This window comes from Equus caballus, chromosome X (assembly GCF_041296265.1).
Source record: "Equus caballus isolate H_3958 breed thoroughbred chromosome X, TB-T2T, whole genome shotgun sequence".
NCBI classification, from domain to species: Eukaryota; Metazoa; Chordata; class Mammalia; order Perissodactyla; family Equidae; genus Equus; species Equus caballus.
In genome coordinates this window covers 38,611,982-38,629,886 of record NC_091715.1, presented here as the reverse complement: position 1 = coordinate 38,629,886, position 17,905 = coordinate 38,611,982, and the positions used below count along the sequence as shown (strand labels likewise).

The window sequence follows — 17,905 nt, the reverse complement described above, 5'->3', positions numbered from 1 at the left end:
TGCAAAAGGAAGCATGCTGTTCAACTTGTTCTGCACCTTGCCTTTTTTCACTTAATGCATTGGATGTAGTGCTGCTGCATTCTTTTTAATATAATGCCTGTAGACTCTGTTATGTGAGGGATCACTATTTATTTAGCCAGTACCCTTTGGAGGAGACATTTAGGCCTTTTATAATAATGTATTGTTATCCATTCCATGAAGTAGATTGGAATAAGTGAGCAGTAGCCACAGAGTGCAGAGCTGAGGGTTGTAAATATATTCAACACTCAGTTCATATTCTGTTAACAAACAAAAGGTCAGGCAGATTTGGAAAAGAACCAAATAGAATTTCAAGAAGTGAACGATAGTCATTGAAGTTGCAAACTCAGTGGCTAGGGTAAAGAGGTAAAGAGAGAATTGTCGAACCAAGGTGATGGATCAGAAGCAGTTATCCAGGAAGTGGCACAGAGAGGCAGAAGGGAAATAGATGCCCGTACTGAAATGCTACACAGCAGTGAACCCGCATGAAGCAGAGCTACGTGTCAATGTGGACGATGCTCACAAGCATATTTAGGGGTGGAAAAAAGCAAATTACAGAATAATTCACACTATACATAATTCAAAGACATGCTAAATTAAACAACATATATCTGCGATAAAACTCTAGGGGCATAATTAACACCAAATTCATTCTAGTAGTTTCTGGGATGAGGTGAAGGGAAGTGGGGATCTTGATTGGGAAGGGCGCAAAGGGTGCTTAGCTCTCTTGATAATGCACTGTTGATTAAGCTGCATGATAGCCACATAGAGGTCTGGTAGACCATTCTGATCCTGATAAATTCTTGTGCAATATGTTAAATATATAAAATACTATATATAACTTATATACAGATAAAATAATGGAATAAACGCCTCTGCATTCGCTGTCCTGCTTAAGAAACAGGAAATTACCAGTACCTTTGAATCCCCTGTATATCCTTCCCAATTATATTATTCTTTATTCTTGTATGTGCTATATCTCTGCTATTATGTTTCTGATGTATTTCATAATAAAGTTTTTAAAAGGGATGCTCTATAGCCTTCTTATGGTTATCTTATAGTCCTATAGTATATGTAATAATCAATTTGAATTTAAATTTTTGTCCCCCTTTTTTAGAATTATTGTATTTGTCATCTAAGTAGAAATTATGTACTGTGTGCATCTGACTAAATTTCTGAACGCAACGCATTTTCAACATTTTCCCAAGTATGTGATGTTTTAAAAGCATTAATGAAAATTACTCTTTCATCTGGCCCCATCAGTTTTGATCAGAGAGAACAGAGGTGCGGTGGTTTCTTGGTTAGTGCCGTAGGATAATGCTTTCTACAAAAGTAGGAGTTCATGCCAGGAGGTCAATATGACAAAAGTCTCCTTTGGAGGATTAAGAAAACTCATTGTGATGGTGGTATGGGAAAAGGAAAAACAAACAAAAAACATCTCTGGAGTAGGGGCTAGGGGCCGTGTATTAGAGCAGTGGGACCTTAGCTGTTCATCTGTAAAAGAAACGTTTCCTAGTTGGGAGGGAGAGTGTGAGTTAGCTGGAGGGATATTGTCAATGGTCTAGAGAAGTCAGCGGCAATTTCTCAGAAAGCTAGTGTAGTAGTCAGCTAGGGCTCCCATAACAAAATACCGCAGACTGTGTGGCTTAAATAACAGAAATGTATTTTCTTATACTTCTGGAGGCTGGAAGTCTGAGATCAAGGAGCCAGTGTGGCCAGGTTCTGAGGAGGCCTCTCTTCCTGGCTTGCAGATGGCCACCTTCTCACGGTGTCCTCACACTGCCTTTCCTCTGTGTGTAAGTCCTTTTCTTATAAGGCCACTGATTCTCTTGGATTAGACCCCACCCTTATGACCTCATTTAACCCTAATTACCTCCTAAAAGCCCTATCTCCAAATACAGTCACATTGAGGGTTAGGGCTTTAACTTACGAAGTTTGAGAGGACATAATTCACTCCATAGCAGATAAGTTATTTTGGTTGACAGTCTTTGAATTCAGGTGAATTCTTGAATAGGTTTTGTTTTCTTTAATATTTAAAAATATACCATCATAAATTAAAATTGGGGTAAGTACAAGCTGTTTTCTTCATTTATTTTACCATGTGTTCTCAAAACCCTCCCTTTTCACTTGTGTGTACTCTATATTTGCATTTATTTCAGTTTAAGACTCAGCCATCCCTTAGTGATTTGAGCGACAAGAGCATTGCGTGTCGTTGCTGTTGTGTGTTCCAGTTTCACGCTCTCTGAGATAATGGTGATGTGTTTTTGTTTCTTTGCAATGTTACATAACCTCAGAGTTTCTAGGAAAGTAGATTCTGTAATATGCCTCCTAAAACCATTGGAAAGTTTTTAACCTGTGAGAGTACTTGAATTGTATTCATTAATTTGGGCTAAATTCCAAAGGCTGATAAATGTGAGTATCCTGGGATTTTTATGGCAGATAAGAGGTTGAAAATATGTAGTTGCTTCCTTAGGGGTCAGAACTAAGGCTCTTTTCCTATAACTCATAAGAGGTAATTCTTTGTTAACAGATGGCTACTGGCTAACGTCCCCATGGTCTGCTGTCATTTATTGAGTGGCTAAGGTGGCTCAGATGCAGGGATAGCTGGCCAGTACTCATTGAGCATTGCCAGCAGGAAAATCAGCTCTGGGGGTGAGGGGCGGGCAATTAAACGGCAGTCACAGTGCAGTGCAATCACTATCAGAGACTGTTCCAGAGGTGCACCATGAGCAGAGCTGCCACATAAGGTTGCGTAGGTTGTGCCCTAAACAATTCCAGGGAGCATCTTTCATGTTGAATCCTCTGACGGCAGCCCTGATTGTGAGGAATCCAATCCAGTCGTGAGGTATTATCAGGAAGGGCTTCCTGGAAGCCCTTCCACTGCCTGGAAGAAGTGATATCTATACTGTGACTTGAAGGATGAGTAGGAGTTAGTTAGCCCAGTGAAGATGGTTAGGAAGGAGAGAGTGGGAAGAGGGTTCCAGGTAGAGGCTCAGAGGAAAGACTACTTTATTTCAAAGGGTAGCTGGTGTTTAGCTGAAAGTCTTGGCCTGGGGCTTTAAGGAGTGGCAAACAGGTCAGGAAAGTGAGTCATAATCTGCTGTAGTAACCATTGTAGTCCAGTCCTTTGGCAGTTGACTTGAATTTGATTAATGTGCTTAACTAAATGGGAAATACACAAAACAGCAATTAAAATATGTTGAATGATGACTCAGCCACAGGTACACTGTCCTTGATTTTGGGAAATATCAGAGTATGAGGCAGAAACAAAGAAATATCCACATATCTGATCTAAAAGAAAACTAATGCTATAATTTGAAAAGTCCTTAGACCTAATCCAGTAATCTGCTGGCCTCCCATTATCTTCTGCTCAAACATATCTGTGAATTTTATTTTAAAGTATTTTAAAGAAAATGTATTTAAGAATATGATTGGTCGTCTATATTGTTTGGGTTCAGGAGATTAAATTAGTGATACTTTGTTCCCTATCAAAATTTGGAACCAATTGGGAGATAACGGAGCCAGGTGGATAGAAATAAAAATGTCTCGTTTATTAGCAGCAGAGCTTAGAGAATGGGGTTTAGGCAGGTGGCAACAGTGGGCTTCCTGAGACTAGCCCAGAGTTAGGCAGAAATAATCCCTCCAGGCCCTGGAGGTGTTGAGCCAGCATAGACCCCACCTAGAATGAGGCAAGTGCAGTCAACCTACACTTGGGTACCATCTTGGACTCTTCTAGGTAAAAGTGGAGTCATTGAGCCCAAGTCTGCCTCCTTGGCCCTAGTTTTCAATGAAAGACTCTTCTGCTCTTCCATTCTACACTAGAGTGGGCATCTTCATTTTGTAAAGACTGTCAGAAGGTATGTGGTATGTGGTCACCCATAGAGAAATGCTGTGCTGCCCAGCAATGATGGGAAGTTTTTCCGGTGTCTCACCCAAGAGCTTCATGGACAGTAATGATTTGTCCATGTCTAGTTTTCCAAAGTAGATATCTAAGACCTAAAATAATTTTTCCCTCTTGTTCCTAAATATTACATTCCATATTTGAGGAAACTACTTAGAGTTGATAGTGTTTTTGAATCACATAAACTTATTCCCTCTTGGTTTTAATAAAATCTTTGAAATTTCAGGTATTGAAGAAGAGGGGCGTTGGATTGGAGGTTGAACTCTAAGCTGACGGGCTTGATTTTTACTATTTTACTGTCTCATATGCTAATGGAAGTAAGACAGAACTTTTGTCTTGAAGAGCTAAAGACTCACTTTGTTTCTTTAAAGTCAACCTCTATCAGAGCAGCATTACTCCCAGGCTGGTCGTTTGGAGTCACAAGTTTCCTGTGGTATTGTCAAGAGTTGTCAGAATCAGAACAATTAGAACTCTCCTACATTGCTGGGGGGAGAAGGGGGGATTGTTGCAAAATGGTATAGTAACTCTGTGAAATGTTTGGCAGATTCTTATAAAATTAAGCACACATTGCCTTATGGCTGAGCAGGCCCACTCTGGGTGTTTACCCTAGAGAAATGAAAACACGTTCACATGAAACCCTGTTCATGGATGTTTGTAGCATCTTTATTTGTGATAGCCAAAAGTGGAAAACCAGCCAAATGTCCCTCAACAGGTGAATGGGTATACCAACTCTGGTATATTCATACAATGGAGTACTACTCACCAGTAAAAAGGAATAAAGTGTTATTTCACACACTGCTTGGGTGAATATCAAAGGCAGTGTGCTGAGTGAGAGAAGCCAGTCTCAAAAGGTCACATACTATATCCTTCCCTTTAGTTAACCTTGAAAAGACAAAACTCTAGTAATGGGAAACAAATCAGTGGTTGGTGAGGTTATCTAGGGTGAGGGTGTAACTGGCAAGGGACAGGAGAAGGGAGTTTTCTTGGGAGTGATAGAACTGTTTGGTATCCTCATCGTGGTGGTGCTCACAGAATTGATGCGTAGTTAAAGTTCTTAGAACTGTTCACCAAGAGGAAAAAAAATCAATTTTATTATTAAGACAATTTTAAAAATTTAAGAAAAGACAGGATCAAGAAAGTTTAAAAAAGAAAGAAAAGAGAAAACAAGCCACAAACTGGGAGAAAATATTTTCAAATCATATATTCAATAAGAAACTTGTGTCAGAATATGTAAATATCTCTTCCAATTCAATGACAACCTGATTTAAACATGGTAAAAGATTGGAATTAATGGACATTTCACCAAAGAAGATATATGAAGGGCCAATAAGCACGTAAAAAGATACTCGATATCATTAGGCATTAGGGAAGTGAAAAGTAAAACCACAATGAGACCACTTAATGTTCTCTAAAATAGATGCAATCAGAAGACAATAACAAGTGTTGTTGAGCATGTAAACAAATATAACTCTCATGCATTGAGGGTGGGGATATAAAGTGGTACACAGTTTCCCAGATGGAAAACAGTTCAGCAGTTTCTTAAAAGAGTAGACATAGATTTACCATATGACACAGCAGTTCCACTCCTAGGTATCTACCCTAGAGAAATGAAAACATATGTCCACACAGACTTGTATGAGAATGTTCATAGCAGCATTATTCATAATAGCAAAAAAGTGGAAACAAACCAAATGCTCATCAACTGGTGAATGGATAAACAAAATATAGTATATCCATACAATGGAATACTATCTGGCAATAAAAAGTAGTGAAGTACTGATACCTTCCTTCCACCTTGATGAACCTTGTAAACATTATGCTGAGTGAAAGATGCCAGACACAAAAGACTACATATTGTACGAGTCCATTTATATGAAGTGTCCAGAAAAGGTAAATCTATGGAGACAGAAAGTAGATCAGTAGTTGCCTGGGGCTGGGAATGGGAAACAGAGAGTGACTGCAAATGGAAATGTTCCCAAATTAGATTGGGCTGATGGTTGCACAACCCTGTGAATATACTAAAAGTCATTCAACTGTACACTTTAAACAGGTGAATTTTCTGGTATGTAAATTGTACTTCAATAAAACTTTTTTAAAAAAGTATTTCACTACGTGTTCAAAACAGCTAACAAAAGTGTTTTGAATGAATTCTCCTTGAAACTAAAGTATCAGATGAATAACACAGATGCATAGTAAGTAGCAGAACAAGTAGAAAAAGCTATTGGAAAAGACTGTAACAGTCATTCTCAACCGGAGTCACTTATATGACCCCCAGACCTGAAAAGTCATCGTCGCTGCTGGGATCCATTCATTCTCTTTATTCTCTGAATTGGAACTAGTTTTCACTATCTTCAGACACTGTAAATAGGTGTGCAATGGAATGCTTTCTTTTCTCAGGATTTCAGGTGAGCTTTAGAACTTAGATCAACCCCTACAGTGCTGTAAACAACCCCACAGTGGTGGTCAAACCGAACTGGTGATCATTACTCATATAAGGGCAGGTGAGGTCTCATTAGAGGAGAACCGTGCATCCACGCACCTGTTCCGCAACTCCTTAACAAAGGCTCAGTAACAGAGATATCTAAATGTTGCAGCTGGTGGATGGCTGTATAGAATTACAGCTAACTGTGCCCACTTGTTCAACTATCCTCCCAACATCCTCAGTCACAAAAGTGGGGACTGGCACTAGACCAATAGAGGCGGGTTTCTTTAATGACCTCATGAGATTGTTGAACCACACTTTGTCCATAAATAAATTCCTTCTTCATATGACCAATTTTTGGATGGGCACATACATAAACTGTCTATAGGATTTTGGGGGGTTATGTCTTTCTTTTAAAAATTAGAACAGTTGGCAGTTGTATACCATGAGCACAATATGTAAATACAGTCATGAAGCGAGGTTTTTTTTCATACCCACAAGTTGAAATAGTCTTGAATTTTTTAAATTGAAAAAGTCTTGAATTTTTGCGCTTTTGGAGTTCACCACCTTGTTTTAAGCCACATAAAATGTCAAAGTAATTTCATCCATATTAGCTTTCTGTAAAAGTTCAGAACTAAATTTTTTCCTGATATTAGTTATCTACCTATGAAATCAGTGATTCTTTCTTCATCAGCTGACATCTTATGTGCTATTTTTTCTGGCCCACATACGTTGTAGATTGTTTCTCTTTGTAATCTGGAACACTATGATGTTGATACAGTAAAATCTTCAATGCCTCTGTCGCTCTCCATTGTTTTTTTGTGAATACTGAACTTTCAAAAAAAATCTAATGTTGTGTTTTAATTCCTTGTAGTTATGACCTCTTTACAGTTTCTTGTCAAAGAATGTCTTTCAGATCTGGTAGATGAAAATAGGCCATTCAATTTTTTCCAAGTCTTTATCATTTTCTCACCAGAATACCCCTCGGTAGTCCTAATATCTTATTCTTTCTTGAAGTGAAAGATGTTAAATGTGAACTTAATATCATAGCAATGACTCTGTCCTTTTGCACTGTGGACTGCAGTGGGAGTAAGTATGAATCTGAAATGTTTGAGGAGTTGCTCAAACTTTACCTTGCGTTAGCAGTGTATCCTGTTGCTTGGTATATTTTTCATCAAAACTATCAGGACTGTGTTGACCTTGGATTTCTGCTGTGGTGTTTGATGTTGCCACGTTTTCCACGAGGGGGCAGCATTATCACCTTCACTGTCTCCCTTCCATCTGGAATATGGGTTCATGGGGCCCAGGGAGGGAGGGAAAAGTTTTAGAAGTATATAAAAACAATGTTGATCATCTAATAACACTTCAAATTTGATGATGATTACTGGGAGAGAGTGTAAGGGCATTTCTTGTAATTGAAGAATTTATATTTGCAATATAAACCTCCTGTAAGGAAAAAATTCCTCTGTTTCCCCTTTACTCAATATTCATACTGAACACCTCTGTGACCAGGTATGTGGGAGTTTTTCCCACACCAAACAATTCTCCAGCTCTCTGGTGGATACTGCCTGGGTGTCCTACAGTTCAACTCAATTCTGATGGTCTCTACCTGGAGATAGCCTCAGATCCCACAGGTTAAGGGCTCAGTCCCACAAGAATGCTACCACCCCACTTCAAATGCCAATCACAAGGCCCAGGTTGTCACCTGTGCTTCTGACTGAACATACATCAGAGGTTCTCATGGCTCTCTCCTGGGGTTCAATCATTTGCTAGAATGGCTCAAAGAGCTCAGGAAAACAGTTTACTTATTATATTACTGGTTTCTTATAAAAGGATATAACTCAGGAACAGCCAGATGGAAGAGATGCATAGGGCAAGGTATGTAGGAGGGGATGTGGAGGTTCGATGCCCTCTCTGGGTGTGCCACCCTCCCCGTACCTCCAGTGTTTACCACCCAGAAGCTCTCTGCACCCCCATACTTCGGGGTTTTTTATGGAGGCTCCATTACATAGGAATGGTTCATTGAGTCATTGGCCATTAGTGATTAACTCAATCTCTAACCCCTCACCCCTCCCTGGAGGCTGGGGGTGGGATGGAGTTGAAAGTTGCAACTCTCTAATCACAAGGTTGGTTCCCCTGGCAACCAGCCCCCATCCTGAGGCTAATCCAGGAGCCCCCAGCCGCCACTCTTCTCATTAGCATACAAAAAGACACTTAGTACTTTGAAGACGCCAAGGGTTTTAGGAGCCAGGGAACTGGGACGAAGACCAAATATATTTCTTATTATAAATCACAATATCACACCCTCTTTTGTTAAAGTAGTATTCATTGTGAGGACCCTGTGCTAGTATGGTTTAATTTTGTAGGTAGCTCTGCTGATAATGAGGTGAGAACTGTAAAGAGACATTGAGTTGTGTGAAGCAGCTATCGACTGGGGAGAAGGATAGTTTTCTGTAAATGACTTATTTTGGTTTCCTGATGAGGACATTTAAGTTAAATCATGACAGGTAGCTTCCACCAGACTACAGATTATCCTGTATTAGGATGAGTATTGAGGGACCACAGAATCATCTATGTCATGTAAAACTTCATCAGAAAATAACTGCCTAACCAGGGAGTGAAAGAAGAATTAAAAAAAATACTGAGTTCCATCTGGAGCAGACAGCAGCCCCAGAGAACCCTGAGCAGGCCCCTGCCTCCAGCGGCCTCATTTCCATCACTCGGACCAGCTGGCCCCAGTCACCATGCCCATTGCTGCAACCATGAGCATCAGGGCTGAGAGCCGGCAGCCTCCTGCCACCCCTCCTCAGTAGTAGCCCACCAGCAGGGAGAAGGTCAGAGCAACGCAAGTTTGGGGGTTAGTAAAATGGTTCTATGTAAGAAACAGATATGGTTTCATCCAAAGGAATGACATCAAGCAATATATATTTGTACGCTAGACTGCCGTAAAGAAGAATGACCCCCAGGAACCACCTTTGCAGTACTGGGAGTAGAGAAACTGTGGAGTTCGATGTGGTTGAAGGAGAAGAGGGTACGAAGGCAGCAAATGTTGCAAGCCCTGGTGGATTTCCAGTGCCAGGCAGTAACTGTGCAGCAGAGTGAAACCATCATAGACGTTATGGATGTCCTCCATGTGCTCACCAGCAATATTACCAGAAGAATGAGAATGGGAAAAAGAAGGAGGGTTCATAGAGTGCCCCCAAACTCCAGGCCCGACAGCCCACCGGCCCAACAGCGCACACCTTACTCCATGAGGAGACCCTGTGAGTGACCTTCATGTGCAGCGACAAGTCATGCGAGTGCTGACAACCAGGGTGAAGGAAAACAAGGTAGACCAGGGAGACAGATTATCTCTTGGGATTATAGACCACAATTCTCTAGGCCCCCTCCTCACCTAGGGTGGCAATGAAGAGGAGCAGGAAAGTCAAGGAGAAGAGACCCAAGGTCAGCATCCACCTCAATGTGGGTACCCCTACAACTTTACTTACCAACACATCCAGAAAACCCTCAACTGTTACCGAACCAAGTGGGTTCACCTCCTGGCAGAGTTAAAATCAGACTCTTGACCAGAAGTAGTTGTCACACAAAGTAGAACTAATTTGTAGTGGACAGGAGGCCACACGGAATCATTTCCAAAGTTGTAGCTGTCCCCAAACATGAGAAAGCAGGGGCCTTTTATTTTGGACTGGGAATGAATATTCGAAAGAGAGAGGAGGGTATTTACTCAGGCTCAGTTGAAAAACATGCTTCCACTTACACTGTAGGTTATGCTAATAAGGCCTCAGCTCCTCCCAGAGAGGAGATGATAGCATTAAAAATGAGGCAAAGGTCATAGGCTTTGCTCTTGTGGTGGGGCTTGGTCTGGTTCAGAGTGTTTGGTGATTGCATCTCTTAAATAGTTAAATACTTCCGAACCCACCCTTGAGTTCCTTGGGGCAGTTAGTTGGTGACACAACCCTAACATGGTAGAGAGACCACAGCTGGGAAGTCTGCTCCAAGGCTGAGCAGAGAGAGGCTAAGTGCTGGCTTACCATCTCTACCATCATCCAGGTTAGTCACCCACCAAGAAGAAATGAGCATGAAATTTCAGAAGTCAGACCTGAACAGAGGATTGGTGCTAAAGACCTTAAGTGTTTGCTTTTTGCCCATTGCCCAGATAACTAGAACTATCTGCGTTATGGGATTTTTATTATTTTTCCCTACAGACATCATCTTCTTTTGGTAATGACCAACATGGTTTTCATTCATTCATTCATTCATTTATTTTTGAGGAAGATTAGTCCTGAGCTAACTGCTGCCAATCCTCCTCTTTTTGCTGAGGAAGACTGGCCCTGAGCTAACATCCTTGCCCATCTTCCTCTACTTTCTATGTGGGACGCCTACCACAGCATGGTTTGCCAAGCAGTACCATGTCTGCACCCGGGATCCGAACTGGCGAACCCTGGGCAGCCGAAGCGGAACATGCGAACTTAACCACTGCACCACCGGGCCGGCCCCCATGTTTTTCTTTTAAAATGTCTGTTTTTTATCATATACCTCTAAAAGTTTTAAAGTTGTTTCATATCTGATCAATTTGAGATTATTAAGAACCTCATTTTTAATTTTTAGTAAAATTTGTAACTTGATTTTTTTCACAAAAGTTAATGAACTGCAAGGTTCTGTTAATACAAGTCTTTAATAATAATAATAAAGCAATAGACACAGAGTTTGACTTAACTATGTTTTCTAGATTTTATATATTATTTGTTCAGCAATATCTTGTGAGTTCTCATATGTCTTAATGATAAGAGACTTTGAAGAACATTGTACATAGAATATAGTAAACATTGTTTTTCTCACGTAACTTTCTCCATTAATGGCAAAATAAGATGGAGGAGCATTTTACCATTCTCTGTTTTAATATTGCCAGCAAAGAACTGAATATAGAGAAAAGTCTGAAGTTTTCCTCCTATGAGAGCTTTGTAGAAAGTGTCTGGTAGTTATGGTGTTTTTTTCCACACTTCCCTCGCTTTTACTTGGGCATGTGTGACTCATGGTCAGGTCCAGGGGAGCAACACGTCTTGTTCAATGCTTATACACGATTTTGCTGGGTTTTTTCCTAATAGGAAAACCCTACTAAGAATGGAATGAGACTTAACGACTTGCTGCTAATTATCTTAGCTGTGTCATAGCCACAGCCCCGAGAAGCCAGCCTATAGTCCCTGAATCATTTTGCACTGTGGTGTTAGCTCCCCAAGGGGTGTAATTATTTTCTCCATGATACCAAGTACTTGAAATGACCTAAGTAAAAGCATTTCTCCCGCCCCCCTCCTCTGATGTGTGGCAAATCAAGTTGTATTTGTAGCAACTAGAAATTCCTGTGGCCTGGTCCTTGCTGGCAGGTGGCAGCAGAAGTGGCCTGAAGGCTACTGCTGGTGCAAATCAGAGTTCAGTGGTTCTGCTTTGTGCTGTGCTGTCCTTGGCAGAAAAAACTTTGCTGTCTACCACCTCATCTTCCTCCACCAAAAGCCTGAGGAATGAGACACGATGAGTTGTTAGAAGTAGTCAGAGTACTGGAATAACCACGAAAGGTAGTGTCCTACCGATGGCTGAATAGACAGATGCTTGACCCTTCTGAAGGACTGTGCAGGTGCTCCACCCTATTCCTGGTCTCTAAGATGACTTCTGAGTTTCTTAGTTGTTGCAAATCGACCGTGCCATTATTTTCCATGCTCTCTCTGTCATTCCGCAGGACTGATGTTTTCTTCTACTTTGTTTCAGGGCTCATCGTCGGGGTGATCCTGAGGTACGGCACCCCTGCCACCAGCGGCCATGACAAGTCACTCAGCTGCACTCAGGAAGACAGGGCCTTCAGCACCTTATTAGTGAATGTCAGTGGGAAGTTCTTCGAATACACCCTGAAAGGAGAAATCAGCCCTGGCAAGATCAACAGTGTAGAGCAGAATGACATGCTGAGGAAGGTGAGCTGGGGACGCTCAGCCATTGTTGTCCTGACACAGTGTTTGGTTTTCTGACTTCATCTTGACCTTGTGGAGAGAAATCCTTTCAAACTCCTGGAGCATCGGTAGCATTCCTGGCTCTCTATTGCTAGGAAGCTTTTGGGCTATGATGAGGAGAAGGAGGAACCGGATTTGGACTTGAGCCTTTTAGCTTTGTTAGGATCAGTAGCTGACGTGGGCCATTGATTGTGCAGTGGGTTGTACATCCTCGCTCAGCTCGTGTCTCCAGCACCCATCTCTTCTTTACTATGTCTCTTGCTAGGGTTTAGCAATGAGGTTGTTTCTTTCTTAAGATTGGTTTCCCTTTTAGTTTATTTATTCAGTGTTCAAAAGTATAATTCTTAGTTCTTCATGGTTCTTTTGCCATATTCTACAAATACTTATTGAGTGCCCACTCTCACTGGTGATTGACGCCAAAGGCTTAATGAATCTTTGGAGGAAGAATGTCTTGTTGTCTTAGAATTTGAGTCCAAACATTGTTTTTTATTTGATGTTGGGGATTGTAAAATGTTCCACAGGAAAAGAGATTATGTAATCTCCTCACTAAGGCGATTTCCAGGATAAGCAAGAGATCTGCAATTATCCTCATACGTTCTGTTATCTTAAAGACTCAGCTTATCAGCAGGAAGCCGTCTGTCTAAGGTCAGGGGGATCCAGGTTGCGGGGAGCTCTCTTTAACATAGACTAAGGCTAATGTGTGTGAAGGCTTACAGTCAAAGGCAGAATGTAGCCTGTGCTCCAAAAATCAAATTATAATTGTTCTTAGGATCTACCCTAATCCTTAAAGAAAACTATTCTCCACCCAGAGCCTTAAACATGCCCATCTTCTCTGTGTCCCTAGTGGCAGTCCTAGTGAGCTCTTTGCTCTCAACCCTTCATAACAATGCATGAGATTTCCATAAACTTGTGTGAAATTAAATGTAACTGAGAAAGATGCCCAATGTAAATACCACACTAATGGCTGTTTTGAAATGGCAGCTTGAGTCCTTCATACTAGATAGGATAGAGGAAAAAGGGAAAAAATTCCAACCCATTTCCATCTTTTAGATCATAATAGAAGATAAAGCTGACTTTTGCTCTGTTATCTTTGGAAAAATGTTTATTCAAATCCCCTCTGTTTAAGCTTTTGCCACACAAAGCAAAGGTGGGAGAACAAACAAGGTTGAGATGATTATTGTTAGCTGAGGGGAGAAGAGGCATGTTGAGGCAGCTTGGTTGATGCAAAGAGTATTGGAATGGGTGTCAGGAAACTCTTGTGCTGGTTCCTACATTACTGGGTTTGGTGACTTCCAGCAGGTCCCACCTTCTTTGACCCCAGTGTCCTCATACTGGGTAGATATTGCCCAAGGCCCCTTCTCATTCTGACATTCCCTGCTTTTCAGACTACTCTTATCTTCAGCAAGAAGATAGAATAAAACATAATTTGAGAGAACCATTCTACTTTTAATTAGACCGATTAACATTTACAGTTTCTAAAGAGAAATGCTAACTTTACTTTTAATAATTAGGATGAAGATTGAAAATAATTAATTTGAAATAAAAGGCAATTAGTCTATCATCGTGAACAGATCCTTTACAAAGTTTAGGAGGTTTATAGAATGCTTAATTCTTTTCTGGATGTGATAAGACTTTGCTGTCTGATAGTTTCAGAGTGATTTCTCTGTAAAACCTACAGGTAATTTCAGTCCTCTTGAGCTGATGAATTTAAGCTGATGTTCAGGAAGCCGCTAGCTGCATGCAGACTTTGATCTAGGCTGCATCACGGGCCATATAAGGCTGGTCCCTCAAAAGAGACTTGAATTCGATAGAATTATGTCTATAAATGATTCTGTGGGAGGACCCAGAAAATTAATAAAGAATCATGACTGCATCTTTTATTGCAGTTAAGCCTTTATAAAGGTTTGATAAAAATCAGGATGTTTTTATTTCTTGTTTAAAAACATTGACCAGAAGATTTCTGTGGTCTTCATATGAATTAAAGAACGTACCAAGAGCAGAAGTCAGAAGTGCTGTGTGGAGAAGATGCCAGTCCACTGGGGAACTGCGGTTTCTCTCCTGTGTTGAGTCCATGATTTTTCACATTTATGTTACTTGCTTTAAATATTCAAACTTTAGACAATGGCTTAAGATATTAAGCAAATACTATGGCACAATTGGTATTAAAATAATAATTGGCTTTTTTCTTTTTAAACTTTTAGGTAACATTTGATCCAGAGGTCTTTTTCAACATTCTGCTGCCTCCAATTATTTTCCATGCTGGATACAGTTTAAAGAAGGTAAGAGGTTTTTGCTGGTATTTCTTAAAGCATGGGAATCTCTATGTTAATTTACGTACATAATTTTCTAGTTTTTTCCTTTTGGCAGATTGCTTATTACTGTGATCTTCACCCACTCAGAGATTATAGTTGACTCATCATCAGTGATTCATTTCTGTTTTAAAATCTGCAGCTCTCATACATTGCTAGTGGGAATGTAAAATGGTACAGCCACTCTGGAGAACAGTTTTGCAGTTTCTTATAAAACTAAAGTTGCAATTACCATATGACCCAGCAGTTATATTCCTGAAGATTTATTCCAGAGAAATCAAAACTTATGTTCCCGTAAAAACCTGTACGTGATCGTTCATAGCAACTTTATTTGTAATAGCCCCAAATTGGAAACAACCAAAATGCCCTACGGTAGGTGAATGGTTAAACAAACGTCCATACCGTGGAATACTACTCAGCAATAAAATGGGACAAACTATTGATACACACAGCGACCTGGATGGATCTCAAAGACATTATGCTGAGTGAAAAAACCCAATCTCAAAAGGTCACCAACTGTGTGATTTCATTTATATAGCATTCTAGAAATGACAAAATTATAGAGATGGAGAACAGATTAGTGGTTGCCAGGGGTTAGGGATGGTGAGTGGGAGGGAAGTGAGTGTGACTATAAAGGGATAGCATGAGGGAAGTCTTCGTGGCGATGGAACGATTCTGTATTTTGATGATGGTGGTGGTGGTTGTGGTTACATGAAACTACACATGTAAAATGACATAGAACTACACAAACACTTTGTGCCAATGTCAGTTTCCTGGTTTTGATATTATGCTACAGTTACATAAGATGTAACCAGTGGAGGAAAATGAATGAAGATACAAAAGACCTCTCTGTACTATGTTTGCAACTTCTGTGAATCTATAATTACTCTAAAATAAAAAGTTTAAAAAAATCTATTCTTATTATTGAGAGTCATTATGCTTGGCAGCCAGGGTGGGCCCAAGCCCCTAGTTTATTTAAAATTCCAAATACTTTTACAAACAGTGCAAGTAGCTCCCTCCCTTTCCCACTGTAGGAATATTCTGTGGAAATTTAGCCTCCAAAAAGGCTTCCCTTAGCTAACAGCCAAGGAGCTTGTTTCAGCTCTCTTTCTGAACGGGGCCTAGAAGAGACCTTTTCATTGAGCCTAGAGAAGAGAGATCTTGGCTGCCAATAAAACTCAACAACATTCTTAGGAACTAGAGGACGTTTCCAAACTGATAGACCTCTAGATAGATCAATCAAGAAAAAAAAGAGGAAGGAAATAAATTACCTGTATCAGGAACGAAAGAGGGGACATGACTATTGACCCTTCAGACATTAAAAGGACAAGAAGGGGATATTATGAACAACTTTGTGTCAATAAATTTGACAACTCAGGAAAAATGGACAAATTCCTTGAAAGATACAAATTACAAAAACTGACCTGAGAAGAGGTAGAAAACTTGAACAGCCCTATATTAATTAAAGAAATTTAGTTCATAATTAAAAACCCCACAAGCCCATATTGCTTCACTAGTGAATTCTATCTAGCATTTAAGAAATAATACAAGTCCTACACAAACTCTTTGAGAACACAGAGGAGGGAACACTTCCAAACTCATTTTATGAGAGGCATGCCTGCTCATCAGACTGGTTCTTCTGTCAAAGCAACTCTGCAGTTTTCAGATGGTTCTTAAACTGTTTCCAGCTAACCTAAATATAGTTTATGGAGCATCTGATATGTATTAGGAACTTCACATATATTCTTTTTTTTTCTTGGTGAGGAAGATTAACCCTGAGCTAACATCTGTGCCCATCTTGCTCTAATTTTTGTATGTGGGATGTCGCCACAGCATGGCTTGACAAGCAGCGCATAGGTCTGCACCCGGGATCCGAACCTGCAAATCCTCGGCTGCTGAAGTAGAGTGTATGAACTTAACCACTACACCACTGAGCCAGCCCCAATTCTTTTTTTAAAAAATTATTTATTTATTTATTTATTTTTAAATTTTTCCTTCTTCTCCCCAAAGCTCCCCAGTACATAGTTGTGTGTTTTAGTTCTGGGTCCTTCTAGTTGTGGCATGTGGGACGCCACCTCAGCATGGCTTGATGAGCAGTGCCATGTCTGCACCCAGGATCTGAACTGGGGAAACCCTGGGCTGCTGAAGCAGAGCGTGTGAACCTAACCACTCAGCCATGGGGCTGGCCCTTCCAATTCTTTATTTCTGTTTTTACATACAGTTTCTGTGATGATTAGAAATAATGTAAGAATGCGAGAGTGGAAGGAGATTAGCTCAAATCCCTTCTCCCCCAGAGTTCCAACTCACTGATAAACATACACAGAGCTAACTGGCAATTGAGTGAGTGATTTATCACGCGAAGGCCATGGTAATGCATGTTGGATGATGTAGCTTAGCCTTTAGCAGTGAGACTCCTTACTACCTGCCTCATGAATTGAAGACAGATGCCCTTTAGCTACCAGGTCGCTCACAGCCACAGTAGGGAGGCTGAAAGGGAGAGATCCTAGAAATTGCTGGGCCTGCCAAAGGCTGCCTCTTTTGCTCACAGCCTTGAAGCTAGAGGAGCAAGAGTAATCCCCCACATTGCACAGGAGAGTTAAGACTACAAGTCAGCGTCAAGCCAATCTCCCCCTTCAGAGATCAAATGACCCCTCCTTACTGCCTCACCGTTGGGGGAAGAGGGGTGGAACATAGGTTCCCTCTTCAGGATGGATGCTTGAAAGCAGGAGGCTGTGTTTCTGCACACGCATTTACGCACTCACAGACGTGCAGAGTGTCCTCTGTGCTACGCTCCCTCTGGATTTTGGTTTTCCATACAAAAATGTATCCTTCTTCTGACTAATGTGTGGGGTTGCCAAAGTCACCTGAATCTGTATGTTAGTTGACACAAAACAGGAGATGGTTTTATGGGTATGTAATGTTATTCTTTACCTAAATGGAGGACTTGGGAACTCCTCTTCAGATCAAATGAGTGATGAATAGTTTGATTTTTTAAATAACAAATTTTAATATATAATCAAGGTCATAGTTGTTTTAAAATGAACCAAATTATTGGTTGTGAAAGCCACTCTAATGGCTGAAAAACACTTTAGTTTTTGTAGAGACTTCTCTTTTCAGCCTCATTTTGTCAGAAGAAAAACAAATAACTGGCTTTACCAGTTACCAATTTAAGTTGTTTTAGAAATGCTAGTCTTTCAGGTTATCAGCTATTAATTTAGTCTCTCTCCTATTTAATTAGTCCTTATAAAGGCACTTAAGT

The 17,905-nt window shown here is 40.5% G+C and overlaps 1 protein-coding gene across 2 annotated transcripts in view; it reads left to right on the top strand.

Annotated features, from left to right (window-relative positions):
• SLC9A7 (solute carrier family 9 member A7) overlaps window positions 1–17,905 on the top strand; it is a 155,863-nt gene that overhangs the window by 60,022 nt on the left and 77,936 nt on the right. For both annotated transcript variants that reach the window (XM_023634158.2, XM_023634157.2), the window contains exons 2-3: window positions 12,102–12,301; window positions 14,539–14,616. In XM_023634158.2, coding sequence (XP_023489926.1) covers window positions 12,102–12,301; window positions 14,539–14,616 — 278 coding nt within the window. The remainder of the gene's footprint in view (window positions 1–12,101; window positions 12,302–14,538; window positions 14,617–17,905) is intronic.